This window comes from Palaemon carinicauda, chromosome 5 (assembly GCF_036898095.1).
Source record: "Palaemon carinicauda isolate YSFRI2023 chromosome 5, ASM3689809v2, whole genome shotgun sequence".
Classification (NCBI taxonomy): Eukaryota; Metazoa; Arthropoda; class Malacostraca; order Decapoda; family Palaemonidae; genus Palaemon; species Palaemon carinicauda.
In genome coordinates this window covers 116798563-116822514 of record NC_090729.1, presented here as the reverse complement: position 1 = coordinate 116822514, position 23952 = coordinate 116798563, and the positions used below count along the sequence as shown (strand labels likewise).

The window sequence follows — 23952 nt, the reverse complement described above, 5'->3', positions numbered from 1 at the left end:
AAATATGTACTCCTCCATTCATAGGTAGTTAAGGTGTCTATCCAATCTGGAGAGATATACCTGATGACCTTTCCTCTGACATGTCTAATGAAATATCTATCTATCAGTGGTTGAAAGTGATCCTGTTATTCAACAGAAGATGACGGGTTTTCTGTAGAATATCAAAATTTATCTTGCTGGATAACTGGAAATGATTTGAGGATGGCTTTCCTGATGCAAAAGTTTCTGCACATGACCACCCTGAAGAAAGTCCAGACCATGATACAAGTAAACACCAGGAGAAATGAGGATGAAATATCTAATAACTCCAGCCGTCATTCTCCCTGATGGAATACACGACTGAGGCTACAGTTTCCATCCTGAATGAGTATGGAAGAATTCATTTGAAAGTATCCAGATCCATGCTTTGTTTCCAGCTCCTGTAATCATTTTGATGAAAAGGAGATAGATACAGAATCTTGGAGTTTTGTAATCTTTTCAAACTCCCCAGAATCCTTCACCTTATAAGCAAAGCTACAAAAATTCCCAAGCAAAGATGACAAGATTAAAAAATAACCAGGTCACAAATGAGATATATAAGATCATTAATAAATGGGAGGTGACATGGTTGTGACATTGAATGTCACGAGATCAGCCTCCATTTTCTCCCAGTGACTTCAGAAGTTAATAAGGAGACATCTAGTAACCTGAGCCGAGACAAGAGGAATGTTTTGTAAACATTTCTGAATTGTCTCTTTGATTTTCATGGAATTTGTCCCCCACCAAAGCCCAATTACTCAATAGCTTGGAAAGTGTTTAGAAAATTGATAAAATGAGTTAACGAGATGCTTATAGGAGTCTACTGATGTGAAATGGTTTCAAAGAGCTGGCTGGACACACTTGAAATGTGTGTGGAGCAAAGGTGTATACTGTGAGTAACATCATCTAGACAGTTGTGACTTTGCCATCTGCTGCATAAATGGTTTATTAACACAAGTTTGAGGAGAAACAGGCTTTAGAGATAATCTAGTTCTAAAGAGAAACTCCACAATGTTCATAAATGGCTATTCTAACTGGTATCTATCATAACATCAAGTAAATGATAAAAGTATTTTTTAGTATGATACTGGAAAGTAGGCAGTTGTAATAGGAAGGAGTATGAGAACATTTCTTGGAAGAATAAATCCTTTTGCCCTCGGCGAAGTGTTAGCTTGAACACTAACAAAAATCATGAAGCTTCAACGCAGAAATAATTCCATTTAAAGATAAGCAACTTCATCATACCTATTTTTCATTAAGAGTGCAAGAAAAGGTAGCCTAATGGTAAGTAAAATTAATTAACTAAGAAAACCCTCATCCTTGCTAGTCACAGATAGCATGCACCTTACACTTGTTCTTACCTTAATAAGTAAAGGAATTTTAGCCATTATGAGCACATAACAACCGAATAATAAAAGGCAAAGTTGAAATCACATTCAAACTGGAGACAAAACCAAAAAATTTTTCTCAGGCATTACATACATGTTGACTTTGTACATTGGCAAAACATATAACAGAACACTCACCACAAAACTTGTTACTGAGCACACTTTACTGGTGAACTCACCTGTGTGTATACCTGTGCAGCAAATAAATAGGAAAATAATGTTAATACTGTATACTTATTTTCTTATGTGAAGCATTAGTAACTGAAACGAAGACAAATCTTCATTTCATACAACTATGTAATATGAAATAAGTGTCTAGACTTTCACTCTGAGTTGATACAGAAGCTATTAACATATAAGATCATATTGTCCCAAAGCACCATCTCATCACTTATGTATTCACTTGCAAAATTGATTTGAGATAAAGTAATAAATCTGCTAAAGCTAAGTAACACTTTATAAATGGACAACTGTTGCACCCCTTCTGTGACTGACTGCAATATCAAAAGCTTTAAAATGTTTAGAATAAGGTTCAGTGAGGGATTTTCAGTTTGAAAAATATCTTTAAAGCCTTCAAGATTTAGAATTCTTTGGTATTATTTACTCTTTATAGCCTTCAAGATTTAGAATTCTTTGGTATTATTTACTCTATAGCCTTCAAGATTTGGAATTCTTTGGTATTATTTACTCTTTATAGCCTTCAAGATTTAGAATTCTTTGGTATTATTTACTCTTTATAGCCTTCAAGATTTAGAATTCTTTGGTATTATTTACTCTTTATAGCCTTCAAGATTTAGAATTCTTTGGCATTTACTCTTTATAGCCTTCAAGATTTAGAATTCTTTGGTATTATTTACCTAATTAAAACTTATAGAGGCAAAGAATAAATTTATAGCAAACTTTTAAAACGTTTCTTTATATAAGCTTTTATAAATTGCATACATGTAGTATGTTAGGTGAGCGTCGATATCACTTACTTAACACAGCACTGTTATTATACTGTACCAAACTACATTATCACAATTCCGAAATATCAAAATAGTATTCAAAGAATTCCTATTCATTTACCCTATGTAGAATTTGGGTTATAGAAATATTTTCATATTTCAGCAGTAACCCTTCATGAATATCTTCCTCAATTCCTTAGGCTAAAGTGGTAGAAATATTTTCTCCTTTTTCCTAATGCTTGCTTTGCCAACAAGAAATTACTTTTCCCTTGTATAACATTAGTTCCATCTTCCTACACTATGGGCTACCTTCTTCTGCATGGAATGACCATGATATTAACTGGATTCTCTTAAACTTTCCTAATTACAAACATTCTTCTTCTGTACAATCTTTAAATGATTTCATATTTAATTTCTGTTAAAAGAAAAATATAATTTGCCATACGGTTCTTACAAACAAAATATATATGGAATATTGAGCGTAAGTAGATTTTGGAAAGAGGTGTTCTTTGCTGCCTGAGCAGCCGTAGGGGTGAAAATGTGTCCTTCTAACAAGTGAGGTAAAAGCATATGTCATAACATAGAGCTTCAATAAATAGAGCATGTAAAGATGCTAAACCATATCTTTCTGTATGGGCGCACAAGGATGAAAAAGACGAAGAAAGGTTTTAGCTTGATTATCCCAACTAAATACACTTGTACATTCACAATTTGTATTTAATTGGGTAGCCACAATCCTTTTGTTGATTATCCATTAATCAAGGACCATTGTAACTTCAAAATCTAACTTCATGTGCATTACTATGTTCAATGATGATGAGGTTAGGAAAGGTTAGTTCAATGCAAATCCTGGAAAAACCACAAGTCATGCTTTGCACTAGTTTTAAAATCTCTTTCCTAAAGCAGTGATCAAAGATGAAAACTTTAAATGCTAAGTGTTGCGATTCATGCTAAAAAGTTTTATACAGGTAATGCAATGCTGAGATATATAGCTCTGAGTTATTGCAATTGACTTAGATTTTAAAATTGAAAATATATTTCATCAAAACCTTCCTTGATAATATGAGTGAAATCTGAAGGAAGTAGTTACCTCCTGTACTTCAATCCCTATTATTGAAAATTAATAAGTTAGGTATCTATATGGAAGAAAATACAAGGAATTTTGGTTTGTTTCCTTAGTCAAATATATTGGAGGACACTCAACATTTGGCAGATCCGGACAAGTTTGGAGTATAAATAGCAAAGCTTTAAGGAAGCAAGGTATAAGTGGCCAGATTTAGTAAAATACCAGTAATTGGCCTTGCAAGAAGAGTATCCCTCTGTAGAAAGTTAGCCAGAGGTAACAGTGGAAATGACAGAAAAGTATACAGAGGGGATGTGGGGGATTTTAAAATTAAACTTTATTATCACACAAATTCTCAAACAAAAGATTCAAACAAAGGCACATTGAAAAGGCAACAACTACACAATTTAAAGCGAACTCTTTGGTCCCATGCAGTTGATGCTGGCTAGCCCAAAGAATCATGAGAACTGTAGACAAACTAAAAAAATCAATCATGAAATTTACTAGTTCAGGGCATAGCATGGTAAAGGAAAACCAGTTATAAACAAACTTGACTCTTCTGTGGAAGATAAAAGGTTAAAAGGATAGCCCATGAAAAATGAGCGAATCTCTCTTTTAGTATCTAATGCAAGACAGATTACTCTTCTTATGATATCAGTAAACAAGTGTGTCAGATATACTAAATGTCAGCTTTAAAATGAATGTATGATATCTAGAAAGAAGGATGATGTACATCTAGATGAAGAACGGTATATCTCATGAAATTTAGCATGAGAGGGACTAGCAAAAGCCACCTATGACCTAATTTGTGCCAATATTAACAAATCAACCGCATGTAGCTATTTAACTACTGTCAGCCAGGACATCAAGAAAAAAATCATAAATAAGGACAACATTATGAAAGCAATTGGCAAGGATCATAAAAAAGGAGAAGAATGGACTAAAAAAGAGAAAGTATTACCTCCATGATCTCACTATCACTGTTTTCATGATGTTAGGGTGCTTATGAAACAATAGCTGGATACAGGAGAGAAGAGACTCCTGTCACAGAAAACTTGGGGTGACAAGTACGGTACTTGCCTAAGAGATAGTTGGATATTGGTGAATAAAAACAATGGAGAAACACTAAAGGGGGAAAAAAGGATACAATAACTGTGGCTACTCAAGAGAAGAATTAGGGCAACCACGAAAAGTTGTTAAGCAAAAGAAAACAACAACATAAAATAAGAAGTTAAAGGATACAAGCATATATTGTAAAGTGAAAATGTAAGTTAAACCAAGTTGCGGAGGTAATAGAAAATCCACAAGCACGAGAGCATCAACTACAACTCTTGGGCATTATAATAGCTAAAGCTAAACCAATGGTTAAAATCCCTTTCATCTTTCACTGCTAACCTATTATATAATCTACAGAGATCGTTAGTAATTAAGCTTCTTTATGAAAACTGATAAGACACAAGAATGACTTGTAAGAACATATTTGATTTGGAAATGGGATAATCTAACCAGATAAGGACTAACTTCCCCAGAAATCAGATTATATTAACCCTTTTACCCCCAACGCTATTTGGAACTTTCCAACCCTTAACCCCAAGGCGTTTTTTTTTTTCAAGCACATTTTGCAATATATATATTTTTTAAATTGCGCTAACAGCCTTAATTTTCGTCATAGAAAGGTCAGGTTGGTCTCATTATTTTGGAAAATGCCTGAAGTTTCTCATAAATTTATAAAAAATACGAAAAAAAATGTAAAAAACATTTTCTGGGTCGACCTGTGACGGCCGGCGAAAAAGTCCTTCTTTGTACTTTTTCTGATATAAATCTTCCAAATATACCAGAGAAAATTAAAAGCATGGAATGCAGAGGTTACAACCCTCGCGCGAGCACCTTGTTGGTGTCGTATATCTAACAAGGGCGTTTGTAAAACACTATTCACAGGCTGTCTTCCATTTAGATAATCCCTTCATCAAAGGGGGAGGGCCGTGACAGGCCCTAGAGAATACAGTTGGGTTACCCTACCGACACCTACCACTCGCGCTCACCAGGTCATCCTTCTGTTTTGGACTTGCCCGCAAAGTTGATAAGTGTTTTGCCCAGTGTTTTTCGAAGTGATTGTCGTTAATTCAACATGACTGACGTTGCTACTTCACCCTTACCAATGTTAAGTACCATAGTTTGTTTTGGCAGCTTTTGACAGTACCGGGCATTTGTTCTGTTTCCAATATGGTGGTTTTTAGTTTTGGAAGCGATTGTCCTGCCGAGGTATCGGCAGCCATTTTGGGTTATGTTCGCTTCGGTAAATATTCTAGTTATTTTTGCCCATCTGGTACTCTGTCATCTAGGTTATATCACTTACGTTTTATGGCCTTTTTGTGTTATCATTAATTTTTACTATGGTATTTATTTGCTTGCAAGTCCAATTTGGACCTACGAAGAATAGCGATTTAAAGAATAGCGAATTAAAGTTTAGCGATTTAGTCTGTTAGTTTGTACTCGCCTCAGTGGCTTCGATTTAGACTATATCCTTGTTTATTTGTTACGTTGTCGTTATTCTTCGTTCTTGGTTATTACAATTACTAAGAAAAGCAATCAATTTTATTAATGTTCTTGTTTTATTGTGTGATGTTAGTTTTTTATTATGTAACCTTGAGAGCGAAAACAGAGACTGCTCGTTCCCCGTTCTACGGATATGAGTTATCCCTTCTCTCGTTTTCTTTGTTAGCTCGAGTAAGAGAGGTGAATTTCCCGTTCTCCGTTTTCATACGATCACGAGTTATTCAGGCCTCCTCTTAGTATCAGAGTTGATGATAGTACGTTTAATATTATAAACGTTTTTATTGATGTGGTTACTGTTAATATAGCTAACACTATTAATAGGTACGTTAGTGTATGAGTCATTATTGGGGTCGTTTTATACCGACACCCTTAGCTCCGCCTTGAGTTATGCTCCGCTATATGGATACTCATTGGGTGAGAACTAGTTAACGTACAGGAGCAGATTTTTGGAGTGCTACGGTGAAATCCGGCACTCGGACTCCGGCTGAAGCCTTTTACACACGAACCTTTGTCATGTTTGATCATAATTACACCGTTACGGCCGGCTTCACGGGAGATAACACAATCATTCATTGAGGTTAATGTTATCGTACCGGGAACGGTCACGATATCACGGTGACGGGCCTTTGCTACCGGATCTCCGGTACAAACAGAGATCAAGCAGACGGCCAGAACCGGAGTTAACAATGTGATATGGATGAAGACTTCACAGTTTTTTCATTATTACGGTCCCTTTTTCATCGAATCTCCGGCTTCACTGGAGATAACACAAACATTCAGTATTAGAGAATGTTATCGTACCGCTGAGGATCACGTTTTCACGATGACGGACCTTTCTCACTAGTTCTCCGTTACAAACAGAGATCAATCAGACGATCAGAATCAGGGTATGAACCCCTTTTCATGAATAATCACAATATCGTTATTACGATCCTTTTCATCGAATCTCCGGCTTAACCGGATATCGTACAGGCGATCAGCATTGAGGTTAATATTAGTTTTCCTCTGGTGTTCACGTTGTCACTATGACGGACCTTTGTACCGGGGATTGTTACCGGAGCTCCGGTACAGACAGAGATCACTCAGACCACGGGTGGCCAATCTCTTGTTTTGCTGTAAAGGAAAGGATTTAACATGAATACAAAGTAAACTGTACTTACTTTAATGACACTTTGAATTTGCGTTGGTAATATTCATTAGTTATTCTTGAAAGTCCTAATAAAAATATATGAACATAACTATGCCTATATTTATGCATATATTTAATTCTAACTATGTATAAATATGGATAAATATCCATACAACATCGTGTTCAAATAGAAATAAATTGATTATGCCTATATTTATGCATTTTCAATTCTAACTATGCCTAAATATGAATAAATATCCATACAACATAGTGTTCAAATAGAAATAAATTGATTGTGCCTATATTTGTGCATGTTCAATTCTAACTATACCTAAATATGAATAAATATTCATACAACATCGTGTTCAAATAGAAATAAATTGATTATGCCTTTATTTATGCATATTCAATTCTAACTATGCCTAAATATGAATAAATATCCATACAACATAGTGTTCAAATAGAAATAAGTTTCCACTCAGTACTGGGAACCGAACGTTGGCCCCTTCTAATGAAGGGCCGGGTCGAGACTAACCATGCCATGAGAGGCTATCTACTGTTCCTTGAAACTCTGGTCAGTGAACAGATGAATCAATAGAATACTAATAGCCAGTAAATAATGTTAGACCCGGTTCTGAACGTCTGAGTCAGGGGTGGCCAACCTGTGGCGGATGCGCCAACAGTGTCACATTTCATGAATACAAGTGTCGAACTATACCCCAAAAGATAGTACATTAAATGACTTTTCTTTAAAATTGATTTTTATGAGTTATACAGCTGATCCCAGCCTGTGAATAGGATCACTAACCAAAGTTCAAGGAACATCCAGACTTATGTCCCCTTTCTGTTACAGAAGGTTCGCCTACATGGTTCCCGTCAGGATGATGATGAATCTCTCTGGCCTGCAAGAGAGGCTCTCCGCCCTTGGGTATCAAGGTTGGGAAGAAATGCTCCATCTAGAGGTCCCTATCTCCTCAGAGTGTCCTCTCTAAGGTTGGACGACGACCCCATGGACGGGCAGGTAGGTGGGGATGAGTTTTGAGCCTTCAGCTTTGCAATTACCTACGTCACCGACCTAGGACCCTTAATGGATCCTGATGTTCATGTTACCCTGCATAAACCGTGACTGCTAAAAGCAACACATTCTAGGGAAAACCAAGGGGCTATGACGGAGCTCAAAAGTATGGTAGTGAGTCAGATCCGTTCAGGAACTCGGAAGTTTCCCCCTACAGCCCCAGGCATATCGAAGTAACCTCCTTCGATAAAAACAACGCATAGAGATTTGCCTTACATGTTCCATATATAGATGGTACCATAAATCTGGATGGCATAGACGTCCTCCCTCTGGGGGACCTAGATTTTACTCCCAGGTACTAGAATTCCCGTTCAACGGATTCGTTCGATTGAAAGAGATTGCCTTGGTTAGGTTAGACAAGGTACCGAAGGTAACAGTATTATTTCCTAAAGGGCAGGCCCGATCTGTCTGGACCAGGATGTTGTCAGTCTGGGGGGTACGATAATTCCAAGATCTGCCCTTCCAATTCGACCTACACGTTTGATGGTCTGATCGGGTTAGTTGTGGGAAATACGTTCTGTCTGAGGCCTCTATCAGACAGGAATCGATAGTCGGTTACCCACTCGTCATCACAGCCTTCCTCTGATTCGACATCTATGCATCCAAATCCCCCTCATCAGGTGGTCTACCTCACTGATTCCCCAGGTACACAGCCCAACCCCGTTGGGATGTTTTACCTGCATACAGCCCTAGATCCGAACCCTCAGGCTCCTCTCGTGGACACCAGAGAGGAAGCTACAGGAGTAGAAGACAGTCTCGCCATCGAGGCGGACCTAGGAAAAAGGGGGCTCGGAGAAGGAAAGTACCTAGATTCACCCCCTCACAACGCGGTGGTCCCGGTAGGGGGTAGACTTTACCACTTTCGAGACCATTGGACCTTCGGTCTGTGGGCTCATAGCATAATCTCTAAAGGTTTGAGGTGAAAATGGCCACAAGGTCCTCCTCCTCCACCAGTGACCTTCTCCCAGAAATCCACTCCCATCCTGAAAGAGTACACCACAGGGTTACTCAAGAAGAAGCAATCAAACGGGATCGATCACTGAAGTTCCAAAGCCACCTGTTCACAATTCCGAAGAAAGGCTTGTCGGCATTGAGAGTGGACCTGGACTTGTCAAGCTAAACTCTTACATTCTCTGCGACAAGTTCCGGATGTTGACTATCTCTCAGGTACGGACCTTACTTCCCCGTGGGACCGTCACCACCTCTGTCGATCTTACCGACGACTATTATCTTGCGCCTATAGCTCGAAACTTCTCTTCTTATCTGGGTTTCCGCCTAAGCAGGAAAGCCTTTGTGTTCAAGACATGCCCTTTGGCCTCAACATTGATCCCAGGATATTCACGAAACTGGGAGAGAGAGTGTTAGAACAACTCAGGAACCAAGAGATACAGATCATTGCTTATCTGGCCGGTTGGCTCATTTGGGCCCGGCCGGTCATAGAAGGCAACAGAGTTACGAAGGAATTACTTCAATTTCTCGACAACCTGTGATTTCGGGTCAATCTCCAAAAAAAAAAAAAAAAAAAAAAAAAATCTCGCCTGCAACCATCAGTCCGCTTAGAATGGTTAGCCATTCAGTGGGACCTTTCGAAGCACACGTTGTCTCTCCCTTCCAAAAGGTAAGAGGAATAGTTTCCAAGATCAAAAAATTTTCTCAAACACAAACAGGTGCCCGAAGAGCCTTAGAAAGTATCCTCGGACTTTTCCAATTCACTTCAGTAACAGATCTCCTAATAAAAGCCAAACTCAAAGACATCAATCGAGTTTGGAGAAAGAGAGCTACAGTACCTATAAGAGACATGGTCTCGAAGATCCCCTCTGTCTTGAAAATGAGACTACGCCCATGGTCCGAACCGAAGGACCTCTCCAAATCGGTTCCTCTACAATTCCCACCTCCACAAGTGACATTCCATACAGCCGCGTCTCTAAGTGGATGGGGGGGATTACTCCGAACATCAGATGTTTCAGGTTCTTGGTCACTCTCCATGAAACAGTCCCATATCATTGTTCTCAAAGCCATGGCAGTGTTCTTGACCCTGAAGAGAGACTCTCCTCCGAGGTCGACCCACATCAGAGTAGTGTCAGACAGCACAGACGCAGTACACTACGTCAACAGGGGAGGATCCAAGTCACCCAACCTGAATCAGATCCTGGTCACTATCTTCGCCTGGGCAACAGAAGAGAACTGGTTCCTGTCAGCACCTCACCTAGCGGGAGGCCAGAATGTGAGAGCGGACTCACTATCCAGGACGGATCCACTGGAGTCAGAATGGTCTCTAGACATAATTTCATTCCGGTGGATACTCAGGCTCGTTCCAGGCCTCCAGGTAGATCTATTCGCAACTCAGATGAATCACTAACTTCCTTTTTATGTGACCCCAACCCTGGACCCTCGGGCTTATGCCATGGACGCATTACCCCGGGATTGGAACCATTAGAAGAAGATTTCCCTATCTCCCCCAGGGAATCTTCTAAAAACTTTTACACAAACTACGCTCCTTCCGGGGCGCAGTGGCTTTAGTACCACCTCACTGGCCAAGAACAGTTGGTTTCCTCTCCTCCTCGAGTTGAAACTCAGTCCCATCCGGATCCCGTTCCTCAAACTGACCCGAGTATCCAAACTCACTGTGTCAGATTACTCAAGGATAGCCAAAACTCTAACTTTGTGGACTACAGGAAGTTGGCAGCTCGTAGAGATGCGAACATTGAACCAGAAACGATCTCTTCATCGAATGGGACAAAAGGGACTCGACAATTCGCCAATATGATTCGGCCGTTAACAACTAGTAGGTCCCCTAAGAGTGCAGACCATACTCGTATGTCCCCGCATTTAGCCATCTCTTTCTTGAGGTTCCTATTTGTCAAAGGCCTAACAGTTAGCACTTTAACCACCATCAAGTCAGCTTTGAAGAAGATCTCCCTTGTTGGGTTCAACATTAACCTAGCTGATTCCTATTTCTCATCAACACCAAAAACATGTGCTAGGCTTCGACCTTCGGTTCGGCAACAAAAGGACTCTTGGTCTCTGAATGGTGTTCTCAAACTTGCGATGGACACGGACAATGAATCCTGCTCTTATATCACTCTTCTTAGGAAGACTTTATTTCTAACGGCTATGGCCTCAGGTGATGGAACATCAGAACTAGCAGCTCTCTCACGAAACCCGGAAAACATAGATTTCCTCCCTTCAGCCGAAGTACTCCTTTTCCAGACAAAGCTTCCCTAGCTAAAAAATGAGGATCCGCAAAATAGGTGCTCCCCTCGGAAGACTATTCTTCATCCCCAGGATTTTTCTCCGTGTACAGTCACACTCTCAAGCCCCTTTTTAGTTAGAACTGCCACCCGCTCGTCTGGCCCCTTGGTTATCAGGGAACAAGGAGGTACTATTTCCATTCACGGTATCAGGCAACAAATCCTCTACTTCATTAAACATACTAATCCGGAATCATTTCCCCAGGTTCATGATATACGGACAGTAGATGCCTCCAACAATGACTTCCAGAACAGGGACTTTGATGATTTTAAAAAATATACGGGTTGGAAATCCCCTATGGTTGTCAAACGCCAATATCTAAAGATCTTACAGGCCCTTAAATACCCGACGATGGCAGAGGGGAGCCTTATCTCTCTCCATTAATCTCCTCTTCTTCCTTTCTTCCATCTCTTCTCTTCTCCCTCCTACCCGCCACTCACACCACGTCGCCGCTCTCCTTGGTAGTTCGTTAGCCCTATGATATTTGCCATGTTTAATTCCTATGGTTTAACTGTTATTGTAGTTACCGTTCCTTTAATGTTTAGATATACTTAGACATGTAAGGTTTGATGCCTTTTGCGATTCGACACTCAGTTGGTTCCTTGTCGTCATTATTATTTAACCTTACGTTCCCTATGTCATTTGGCTGGTTGGTAATTGGACGGTTACTTTATTATATCATAGTATTGTCGTACATGGTGATTGTATTCTCCTCATTATGTTATTAATTTATTGGGCTTGGAAGGCATTCTCTGGTACTTTTTCGCCGGCCGTCACAGGTCGACCCAGAAAAGGGATTTTGACGAAGGAAAAATCTATTTCTGGGGAGAGACCTGTGACGCCCGGCGAAACCCTTCCCGATTATTTTTGTACGGACCCACCCTTTCCTTGCCAAGCCATATGTTCTTGCAGAAGGATGACCTGGTGAGCGCGAGTGGTAGGTGTCGGTAGGGTAACCCAACTGTATTCTCTAGGGCCTGTCACGGCCCTCCCCCTTTGATGAAGGGATTATCTAAATGGAAGACAGCCTGTGAATAGTGTTTTACAAACGCCCTTGTTAGATATACGACACCAACAAGGTGCTCGCGCGAGGGTTGTAACCTCTGCATTCCATGCTTTTAATTTTCTCTGGTATATTTGGAAGATTTATATCAGAAAAAGTACAAAGAAGGACTTTTTCGCCGGGCGTCACAGGTCTCTCCCCAGAAATAGATTTTTCCTTCGTCAAAATCCCTTTTTTAGCAAGGACATACCAGTACGTCCATGGGGGTAAAGGAATGAGTTTTGTGAAACGTACCAGTACGTCCATTGGGGGTAAAAGGGTTAGAACCCGTTCAAATCAACATTCCATTACAGTCTAATACTGTGAGTAGATTACTCAAGTTCTTCTTGAATCACTCTAGATAAAAATGACAAAACTTCAGTTTTTATCATAGTGTAAAAATATAAGAATGTAACGTATGTAACGATTACTAACAGTGTGTGACATAAACTAGCTATTACTGCTGAAACCTGAGTTAAAATTATGCATGAATTACTTTTGAATAAATGAATTTCCAAGATTCTATACTAAAACACCCATACATGTAGGCCTATATCTTAAATTCTGTATTTTCAAACTTTGCCCATTTCTCGTAAACTTCACTATCACACACTATTTCTTCTCCCCTTACTTCTATTAGGTTTAATTGTCACTAATAACTAGCTAAATATAAGTTTGTGATGTTGAGTTTTTAATTCAAAGCAAAAAAGGTAATGTTTGGTCTTTATACAAAACATAGTGGCATTATGGAAATCTTACTGGGCCCTGGAGATATTCATTTTATAATACAGTATTTATACACTATACATAAACAGCAAATTTATATTCAGGAGGGAATGATGAATGATGTGCACTTTAAGAGGGCGATTAAAACATAAATTATGATTAAGCTACATACTGTAATATGTTAAGCGTAGAATATTTTCATTATCAAGTAAGACCATTTCCAAACATAAAAAGCATACAATGTTTTATACCTAAAAATCACCAGTGACTTAGCATGATAAGTATTTTGAATCTATGTACTTTGGCCACTACATCAAGTGTGGCAGGACATTTTGATTACTCGTTTACCAAATTCTGCTTCAAACACTCACCCAATTTCTGGCGGCACAGGTAATTCTTTCTTAAAGTCATCTTTTCCCAAGAGCCAGTAAGTAGGCATTTCTCCTTTGCCTTTTAGCTTGGTCATTCCCCTGTAATCAAGATGATAACCCCCTTCCTCCTTAAGAACAGACGAGGTCTTTTCACTGACGTGGATACGCCATGCCGAACCTGTTGGTGGAAAACAGTTCTCTATGAAAATAGATTCAAAAGAAGATCAGTTTGCTATAATAAATACATTAGTGAGGAAATATAAGGGAAAGAAAAAATATAATGCTAAAACTATTAAGGAAATATGGGAAAAGAAAAATGGAATTTTGATAATAAAATTTCTATACTGTACTGTGATGAGGTTATATGGAGTTGGTGGAAGGTTGTTGCAAGCAGTGAAAAGTTTCTACAAAGGTAGTAAAGCATGTGTTAGAATAGGAAATGAAGTGAGTGATTGGTTTCCGGTGAAAGTGGGGCTGAGACAGGGATGTGTGATGTCGCCGTGGTTGTTTAACTTGTATGTTGATGGAGTGGTGAGAGAGGTGAATGCTCGAGTGCTTGGACGAGGATTAAAACTGGTAGGCGAGAATGATCATGAATGAGAGGTAAATCAGTTGTTGTTTGCGGATGATACTGTACTGGTAGCAGACACAGAAGAGAAGCTTGACCGACTAGTGACAGAATTTGGAAGGGTGTGTGAGAGAAGGAAGTTGAGAGTTAATGTGGGTAAGAGTAAGGTTATGAGATGTACGAGAAGGGAAGGTGGTGCAAGGTTGAATGTTATGTTGAATGGAGAGTTGCTAGATGACCGCGGAGGTAGCAGCAGTAGGGGATTCAGCATTATGAAGCTTCATCTGTGGTGGATAATGTGGGAGGTTGGGCTGTGGCACCCTAGCAGTACCAGCTGAACTCGGCTGAGTCCCTGGTTAGGCTGAAGGAACGTAGAGAGTAGAGGTCCCCTTTTTTGTTTTGTTTCATTGTTGATGTCGGCTACCCCCAAAAAATTGGGGGAAGTGCCTTTGGTATATGTATGTATGTACTCACCTGAGTACTTTACAGTAACATCCTGTTGACGAACAATATACAAAAGTACACACTTGCACTTAAGTTAGATAATGATGCCAAGGCAATCATAATTTGCTGAAGTAAATTATCTTATTTTCTGTATACTATAGGAAAAAATATGTAAACTTACAAACCTATAGAGACTCAATAACTAATAAAAGAAAAACCTCCAGTACTGATGTAGTAAATTCTATAAATATTCTTTTAATCAACTGTTTAAAAAGATACTTGTGATATATAAAAATGTCAATAAAATTGTAATAAATTTCAAGACTAAGTTACACTTTACCAATACAAATAAAGGCATAATGAAAACTTTTCATATCACTTGAGTGATGAACTCGAGATGCAGTTGGAAGTAGATTTTGACAAGTTGATTGAGGCTCAAAAATAACAACTGACAAACGAAACTTTATTGGAGTTACAGTAAAATGAGCAACAGGAAAATTAAGAGAGCTTCCTTGTTTCAGTTCTCATCTACTTGATGGGAGAGTCGATGGGAGAAGTACAAGAGGAAGGCCAAGGTTTGGGTGGATGGATGGCGTGAAGGAAGCTCTGGGTGATAGGAGGATAGATGGGAGAGAGGCAAGAGAGCATGCTAGAAATAGAAATGAATGGCGAGCGATTGTGACACAGTTCCAATAGGCCGTGCTGCTTCCTCCGGTGCCTTGGTTGACTGCGGAGGTAGCAGCAGTAGGGGATTCAGCATTATGAAGCTTCATCTGTGGTGGATAACGGGGGAGGGTGGGCTTTGGCACCCTAGCAGTACCAGCCGAACTCAGTTGAGTCCCTTGTCAGGCTGGGAGGAACGTAGAGAGGAGAGGTCCCCTTTTTTGTTTCATTTGTTTGATGTTGGCTACTCCCCAAAATTGGGGGAAATGCTTTGGTATATGTCTGTACTTCTCATCTATTTATGCAAGTGTATGGCAATCTTGGAGTTCCAGGATTGTGTAATTGAATGTTTTGAAAAAATTTTGGATGGTGTTGAATATTCCGTTCCTACAACTAAGGAGAAATGTTGAGGAAAGAACGAAGAACACTTTCCAACAAACTTAAGATCAATTCCTTGTAAGAGTAAAAAAGTGAAAGACTTTTCATCATACGATCTTGACATCGAAGAACGACTGTCCCTGATGCCAGGTTTTACAGAAAAGAAACCTCACGTCATCACTAAAAATATACTCAATTTGGGAGCAGGGATCTCCAAAACGTCGGACATCTTCAAAAACACCAAAAAACACAGAGCTATGAAAAAACACATCAGAACCTTCGCTGGTGCTAAGGAGGAATGAGGGAGGGAGCGTGGGGAGGGGTAGGGGTGAGGGGAGGATAGTCGTAGTAGAAGGCAGCAGTCGGGTGTAGATCGGCACCTCGTAGTTCCGGGGGAAGTTGAAGAAGGAAAGGTCTGACTGGTGAGGGACCTATGGTCGTGGTTCTTACACGCCCCAGTTACTATACCGACACTCATTATAGTGAGCGAGCTGGGTTTATTCCTGGCATTCCATGCATCTTTTTTCTCTGGTATACTGTATTTAGCAATATTTATGCCTTAGAAATGGTGCTATAAAGAGCATTTCATGGAACAATACAGGTCGAGCCCAGAAATATCATCATTCTTATCCTCCTCCATCAACTATTGCATTATTTCCAATAATAATAATAATAATAACAATAACAGTTAAGTATTAAGATAAAAGCTACAAACAGTTTTGATTATAAAAAATGCTAAGATTTCCATGCATAATTTTTATGGGGTATTTCTTCCTCTTTACCTTAGAAAATAAATGTAATTAATAAAAACAATCAAACTAAACTCATAGTGCATTGCATTACTCTAAACAAAATGTACAAGTCCCCCTCAAATACTTATGCTCACCTGTAGACTCCATTCTAGATGCTGTATTGACTGTATCACCAAAAAGGCAGTACCTGGGCATTGTCATTCCAACAACACCAGCACAGCAAGGACCTTAAATAGAAATAAATAATGTCTTTGTATACAAAAATCCTTACTGCTTATTCATCAATGACAGATCATTCTCTATATTTGAGGAATCCTAGTGGTTGAGTTTTAAACATCGTTCTCTGCACTGCAAGGTGAGACCAATTTTCAATGAAAAAATTAGTTATGAATGAATGACCATTGAAACATGTTATTTTTATAATAAAATAAATTTTTGAATATACTTACCCGGTGATTATATAAGCTGCAACTCTGTTGCTCGACAGAAAAACTCTACGTTAAAAATCCGCCAGCGATCGCAATGCAGGTAGGGGGTGTACTTCAACAGCGCCATCTGTCGTGCAGGTACTCAGTACTCAATGTAAACACAGAACTCAATTTTCTCCTCGGTCCACTGGGTCTCTATTGGGGAGGAAGGGAGGGTCCTTTAATATATAATCACCGGGTAAGTATATTCAAAAATTTATTTTATTATAAAAATAACATTTTTCAATATTAAACTTAGCCGGTGATTATATAAGCTGATTCACACCCAGGGGGGTGGGTAGAGACCAGCAATAATTGTTTACATTATTATGAGCTAAGGATTTTTTATTTCATTTTAGCAGTTATTCAAAATAACAAACATAAAATAAATAAGTACCTGGTAAGGAAGTCGACTTGAACAATTACTCTGCCTTTTTAAGTACGTCTTCCTTACGGAGCCTCGCGATCCTTTTAGGATGCTGAGCGACCCCTAGGATCTGAAGTATCAAGGGTTGCAACCCATACAACAGGACCTCATCAAAACCTCTAATCTAGGCGCTTCTCAAGAAATGACTTTGACCACCCGCCAAATCAAGTAGGATGCGAAAGGCTTCTTAGCCTTCCGGACAACCCAAAAACAAAAATAAAACATTTCAAGAGAAAGATTAAAAAGGTTATGGAATTAGGGAATTGTAGTGGTTGAGCCCTCACCCACTACTACACTCGTTGCTACGAATGGTCCCAGAGAGTAGCAGTTCTCGTAAAGAGACTGGACATTCTTAGGATAAAAAGACGCGAACACTGACTTGCTTTTTCAATAGGTTGCGTCGATTATACTTTGCAGAGATCTATTTTGTTTAAAGGCCACGGAAGTTGCGACAGCTCTAACTTCGTGTGTCCTTACCTTCAGCAAAGCTTGGTCTTCCTCATTCAGATGGGAATGAGCTTCTCGTATTAACAGTCTGATAAAATAGGATAAAGCATTCTTTGACTAGGCAAAGATGGTTTCTTAACTGAACACCATAAAGCTTCAGACGGGCCTCGTAAAGGTTTAGTTCGTTTTAAATAGAACTTAAGAGCTCTTACAGGGCATAAGACTCTTTCTAGTTCATTTCCAACCATACGATAAGTTTGGAATATCGAACGATATTGGCCAAGGCCGAGAAGGCAGCTCGTTTTTGGCTAGAAAACCAAGTTGTAGAACATGTAGCCGTTTCGGATGAGAATCCGATGTTCTTGCTGAAGGCATGAATCTCACTGACTCTTTTAGCTGTGGCTAAGCATACCAGGAAAAGAGTCTTTAAGGTGAGATCTTTCAGGGAGGCTGATTGTAGTGGTTCGAACCTGTCTGACATAAGGAATCTTAGTACCACGTCTAAATTCCAACCAGGTGTAACCAAACGACGCTCCTTCGTGGTCTCAAAAGACTTAAGGAGGTCCTGTAGATCTTTATTGTTGGAAAGATCTAAGCCTCTGTGACGGAAGACTGATGCCAACATGCTTCTGTAACCCTTGATAGAGGGAGCTGAAAGAGATCGTTCTTTCCTCAGATATAAGAGGAAGTCAGCTATTTGAGTTACAGAGGTACTGGTCGAGGATACGGATACTGACTTGCACCAGTTTCGGAAGATTCCCCACTTCGATTGGTAGACTCTAAGGGTGGATGTTCTCCTTGCTCTAGCAATCGCTCTGGCTGCCTCCTCCGAAAAGCCTCTAGCTCTCGAGAGTCTTTCGATAGTCTGAAGGCAGTCAGACGAAGAGCGTGGAGGCCTTGGTGTACCTTCTTTACGCGTGGCTGACGTAGAAGGTCCACCCTTAGGGGAAGTGTCCTGGGAACGTCTACTAGCCATCGAAGTACCTCGGTGAACCATTCTCTCGCGGGCCAGAGGGAAGCAACTAGCGTCAACCTTGTCCCTTCGTGAGAGGCGAACTTCTGCAGTACCTTGTTGACAATCTTGAACGGAGGGAATGCATATAGATCTAGATGTGACCAATCTAGGAGAAAGGCCTCTATATGAACTGCTGGGTCCGGGATTGGTGAGCAAAATATTGGGAGCCTCTTGGTCATCGAGGTTGCGAAGAGATCTATGGTTGGCTGGCCCCAGGTGGCCCAAAGTCTCTTGCATACATCCTTGTGGAGGGTCCATTCTGTTGGAATTATTTGTCCCTTCCGACTGAGACAATCTGCCATGACATTCAAGTTGCCTTGGATGAACCTCGTTACTAGTGATATGTCTAGACCTTTTGACCAGGTGAGGAGGTCCCTTGCGATCTCGTACAACGTCAGAGAGTAGGTCCCTCCTTGCTTGGAGATGTACGCCAAAGCCGTGGTGTTGTCCGAGTTCACCTCCACCACTTTGCCTTGAAGGAGAGACCTGAAGCTTTTCCAGGCCAGACGTACTGCCAGTAGCTCCTTGCAGTTGAAATGCATTGTCCTTTGAATCGAGTTCCATAATCCCGAGCATTCCCGACCGTCTAATGTCGCACCCCAGCCTACGTCCGATGCGTCCGAGAAGAGAACGTGGTTGGGAGTCTGAACAGTCAGGGGAAGACCCTCTCTTAGGTTGATATAGTCCTTTCACCAAGTCAGACAAGACTTTATCTTTCCGGAAACCGGGATCGAGACCGCTTCTAGCGTCTTGTCCTTTTTCCAGTGAAAAGCTAGATGGTATAGAAGAGGACGGAGGTGTAGTCTTCCTAGTGACACAAATTGATCCACGGATGACAGTGTCCCTACCTTCTTCTTCAGCATCTTCTGGATGGATAGCAGGGCTGGGGGCTGATCATCTTGTTCAGCAACGTCCTCATCAGAGGGTTCCTTATCCGAAACTGATGAGGAAACGGCAACGGAGTGGGCAACGTCTGACTCGCTGAATCCGGTCGCACTGGTGGATGCGTGACGGAGCCGGACGCAATATCATGGAACTGCTGCACAGTCTGTGAACTGTCAACAACCATGGGTGCGCGAGGAAGTACAGCGTCAACCCGAAACTGTCTAGACCGTCTGGGTTGTGCAGTCAACACCCTACCGGGTTGCTGAGGTTGACGCACTGCGTCACAACAAGTCACCTCTGCTGGTTGTTGAACGTCCTGAACGTCAACAACCACCTCCGAGCGTCGCTTAACGTCAACGTGCGGCTGGCAACCCACACTGGGTCGCATCGGTGGAGGAACCACCTCAACTGGCAGACGCGAGTAGGTTACCTCAGCGTCAACAGGGCGCACAACCGACCGGTTGGAAGGTTGTTGGCCAGAAGGAGGAACCACCTCAACTGGCAGACGCGAGTAGGTTACCTCAGCGTCAACAGGGCGCACAACCGACCGGTTGGAAGGTTGTTGGCCAGAAGGTTCTTCTCCGCATTTAAGTCCTCTATCAAGGACGCAAGCTTGGACTGCATGTCTTGCAGCAAAGCCCATTTAGGGTCTACGGGAGCAGGTGTGGCAACAGACGGGGTTAGCGACTGAGGCGGAACCGTTTACCATCCCTGAAAGCCTTGTTATGTGTGACATAATAGTACAGCAAAACTTCAAAGGCTCGACAAAAGCTGAGAAGTTGACCTTTAAACAACTTGGAGCGTCTCCTGGCTAGGCGCCAGGGCGAGTCTACCAGAATTGAGAAGTCTATCTGGGCAGAGGCATGAACTCCCAAGCCGAGAACTTCTCTCGTGTCATATCAGACTCTCACTCTATAAGCCAGTTTAAAAGAAGGGAAATCAAAGGCTGTATCCCTAAAACTCCTCCTGGTGCAAAAACCAGTCGCCTAGCCAACGTAACGCTCTCTAGGAGAGCGAGAGAGCACTAGCTTAAAAACAACGGCTTCGAAGTAGCTAGGCCTAGTGTAAGTTCTGACGTTAAGGCGAACGAGGAGCAGCAGTTACAAGATCCGGACGAAGATCCTTAAAAAAATCATCATGATTTAATTAAAGTCCATAGGAGGCTAAGCAGCTTAAGGCTCCTCTCCATCTGACAGAGTCCTCAAGGGAATATCAGTAGGAGGGAGAACAGCAACTTCCTCATCTACAGGAACCTTGTCCGATAAAAGCTAGGTTACCTCAGTGAGTCTCTCACTGGTGCATAAGTAGCAGACCAGAAGGCAACGTCATGTAACTGCTTGACAGTCTGTGAACTGTCAACAACTGAACTGTCAACCACAACAGGTGTGTGAGGACGTACAGTGTCCACTCGAGACTGCTTTGACTGCCTAGACTGAGCAGTCAAAACAACTCAAGAATGCGGAGGTTGACGCACCGCGTCAAAACAAAACAACTTAGACTGTTGTTGTACCTCGCGAACGTCAACGGAAGGTTCCGTGCGTCGCTGAACGTCAACATGCGGCTGGCAGGGTACACTGGAACGCATGGGTGGCGGGACTCTCTTGGAGTGCGGCAGAAGGTCGCCTCAGCGTCCACAGGACGCACAACCGTGGTTGGTTGTAGGCTAGAGGTTGGTGCAGTGTCAACCTTCTCCGCACGAAAGTCCTGCATCAATGACGTTAACTGAGACTGCATGGTCTGCAGCAAAGACCACTTAGGGTCTACAGGAGCAGGTGCGGCAACAGACGGTGTGACTGCCTGATGCGGTACCGCTTTGCCTCTCTTAGGAGGTGAGCAGTCGTCGGAAGACTGCAGCGAGTCCGAACTGACCCAGTGGCTACAACTGGGCCGTTGGACTTGCGCGGAAAGGACCGACTTGCGCTTAATAAGCCGCGAGACCTTGGTCCATGGTTTCTTACGAGAAACCTCTTCCGCAGACGAGGAATAAATGGGCTCTCTCGTCTTAGAGTGGGTGGGGCGATCTTGGGTAGATACGCCCGAAACCACAGAGGGAAAACGTCTGTTCGTTGATCAAGGCCTCTCGAACCCATAAGTCGTTCGACATTACTTCTCCCCTGGGCTTGGGAGCTTGCAAGAGGTCCCGGACTAGGTGAACGACAGGCACGAACAGACGAACCCTCGGACGCAACACTGTAACACTTTGCGCATATCACTTTATCGATTTTCTGTTTTGCACTTATTTCACTGAAATCGAAACTTTTACTGATTTCTACCTGAAACACGCAATTCTACCCTTCATTAAAAGGTAGTAATTGCGAAATCAGTCGTAAAATGCAGCTCATTAATACTAGCAAAAAAAAAACAGAAAACATATATTAAGATAAAAAATTCAGTGGCTGGGAAAGAGACTAAACGCTAGTTCATATAAACTACGTTTTCAATCTCTCACCGCACATAGCCTGGGGACAAGAATAAAACCCTAGAAACGTTTTACCTTTTTCCCCGTACAGAGACTAGGGACGAGAGTAACACGAGAACAACGTTACCCGCTTGAACGGAACGTTTTCTCTCCTCTCTCTCCCTCCGTCTCTATCTCTCTCTCTCTTTCTCTCTTGATTTCGCACCTAAGAGAAGAGAAGAGCCCAATTATATATCGTCAAAAAAACATGTTATTTGACTAAAGGAAAAAAACTGAAAGGTTTTCCAAATAAAAAGTTCCTTTAATTTAGAATTTAAAACATTTAAGCTAAGAAAGAATGAACAAAACGTCAGAATCGATTTACTCTTACTGCAAAGTGAAACCGTGATACACTCTCTCTCTATCGTAACGATAGAGCGCATGTTGAACGTCCTGAACGTCAACAACTGCGTAGTCTAAACGTTAGTTCATCTTTGAAAACGGTACGAAGACTATCAAAGAAATTCTTTCATAAAACATTACATTTAAAAAGTTTTAAATTCTTTAAAGGCTAAATACGATATAACGGGCTCAACGTTGATTAACTTCGGTTCCAAGTTAGGACCGCCTATTATCAGGAAAGGTCGCATATAAACAAAACATAAAAATTTATTTTTATATGTTTATAATAAATGGAAAGTTAATCGAAGAGGCCTAATAAAGGCGGAGAGATATAAAATATATAGATCTATAACGTGTTAAGCAAAATTACTAAAAACCTAAACACACTTCCGTCTAAGGGAAGGGTCGGCCATTTAAAAGTGAAAGAGAGTCCATACTCTCTTTGTCACCATAATTAAATCTATCCAAAACGAGTTCAAGTTTTGAGATGAAGATAAAACACCTGCATAGCGAAAGCTCAAAACTAGAATAGTGTACTTCACCAAATAGTTGTGAAAACAAATCCAGTTAGTAACAGCGAATTAGTAGGTCTTGCCGGTAGCCCGACAGAGAGAAAATTGAGTTCTGTGTTTACATTGAGTACTGAGTACCTGCACGACAGATGGCGCTGTTGAAGTACACCCCCTACCTGCATTGCGATCGCTGGCGGATTTTTAACGTAGAGTTTTCTGTCGAGCAACAGAGTTGCAGCTTATATAATCACCGGCTAAGTTTAATATTGAAAAATATGAGTTTATAAACTATTACTGTATACTATTGGCACAACTACTTTATGTTCAACATATATTGGAATAATTGAAAAACGAATAAATCATTCTATTGAACTTCTATGCTAGGGAGATGCTGGTCATATTATACACCAAATAAAGCCTGACTGAGGGTTTGATATTTTCTAATAGATTCTCTTCTATAAATATGTCCAGTACAGTATAACTAAAAAAATTACTTTAAAAACTACAGCACCATTTCTAAGCTAATCTATATACTTTAAACTGTAATACTGAATAATATTAAAAAACTTTGGTTGAATTTTATCAAACTAGTTGAGTACATGAACGACTATAAAAATTTACTGATATTGTGCATCAAAATATAAAAAGCTCACAATGTACTTAGTGATTAAATCCCAATTTTAATTCAAGTGGACATTTATCTGAGAGTCCAGCATGATTACTCAATAAAAACTCCTATTACATAATTCTTAACCTCTTTCCCACCATTATTATCACTCCTACCAAATATGTAGGATTGTTAATTAGCAGAATAAATTATGTTGTTTTATCATATACACACAAAAATAGAGGGATTTTTTGCTGTATGATTCAAACAAAATGGCTCCATGTCGTTATGACGGCTCCCAATGCACTATTACAAGTACTGCATCCTGACGCTAGCTATCTCAATGGCGGAGGCTATATGCACGTCAATTGACACCAGACTTGACATAAAGGTTAAAATCTTAATTACCTGAAAAAGACC

The 23952-nt window shown here is 40.7% G+C and overlaps 1 protein-coding gene across 2 annotated transcripts in view; it reads right to left on the bottom strand.

Moving 5' to 3' along the window:
- LOC137641427 (uncharacterized) overlaps window positions 1-23952 on the bottom strand; it is a 193072-nt gene that overhangs the window by 20483 nt on the left and 148637 nt on the right. For both annotated transcript variants that reach the window (XM_068373966.1, XM_068373967.1), the window contains exons 18-19: window positions 16507-16599; window positions 13568-13745 (exon numbers count right to left, since the gene is read on the bottom strand). In XM_068373966.1, coding sequence (XP_068230067.1) covers window positions 13568-13745; window positions 16507-16599 — 271 coding nt within the window. The remainder of the gene's footprint in view (window positions 1-13567; window positions 13746-16506; window positions 16600-23952) is intronic.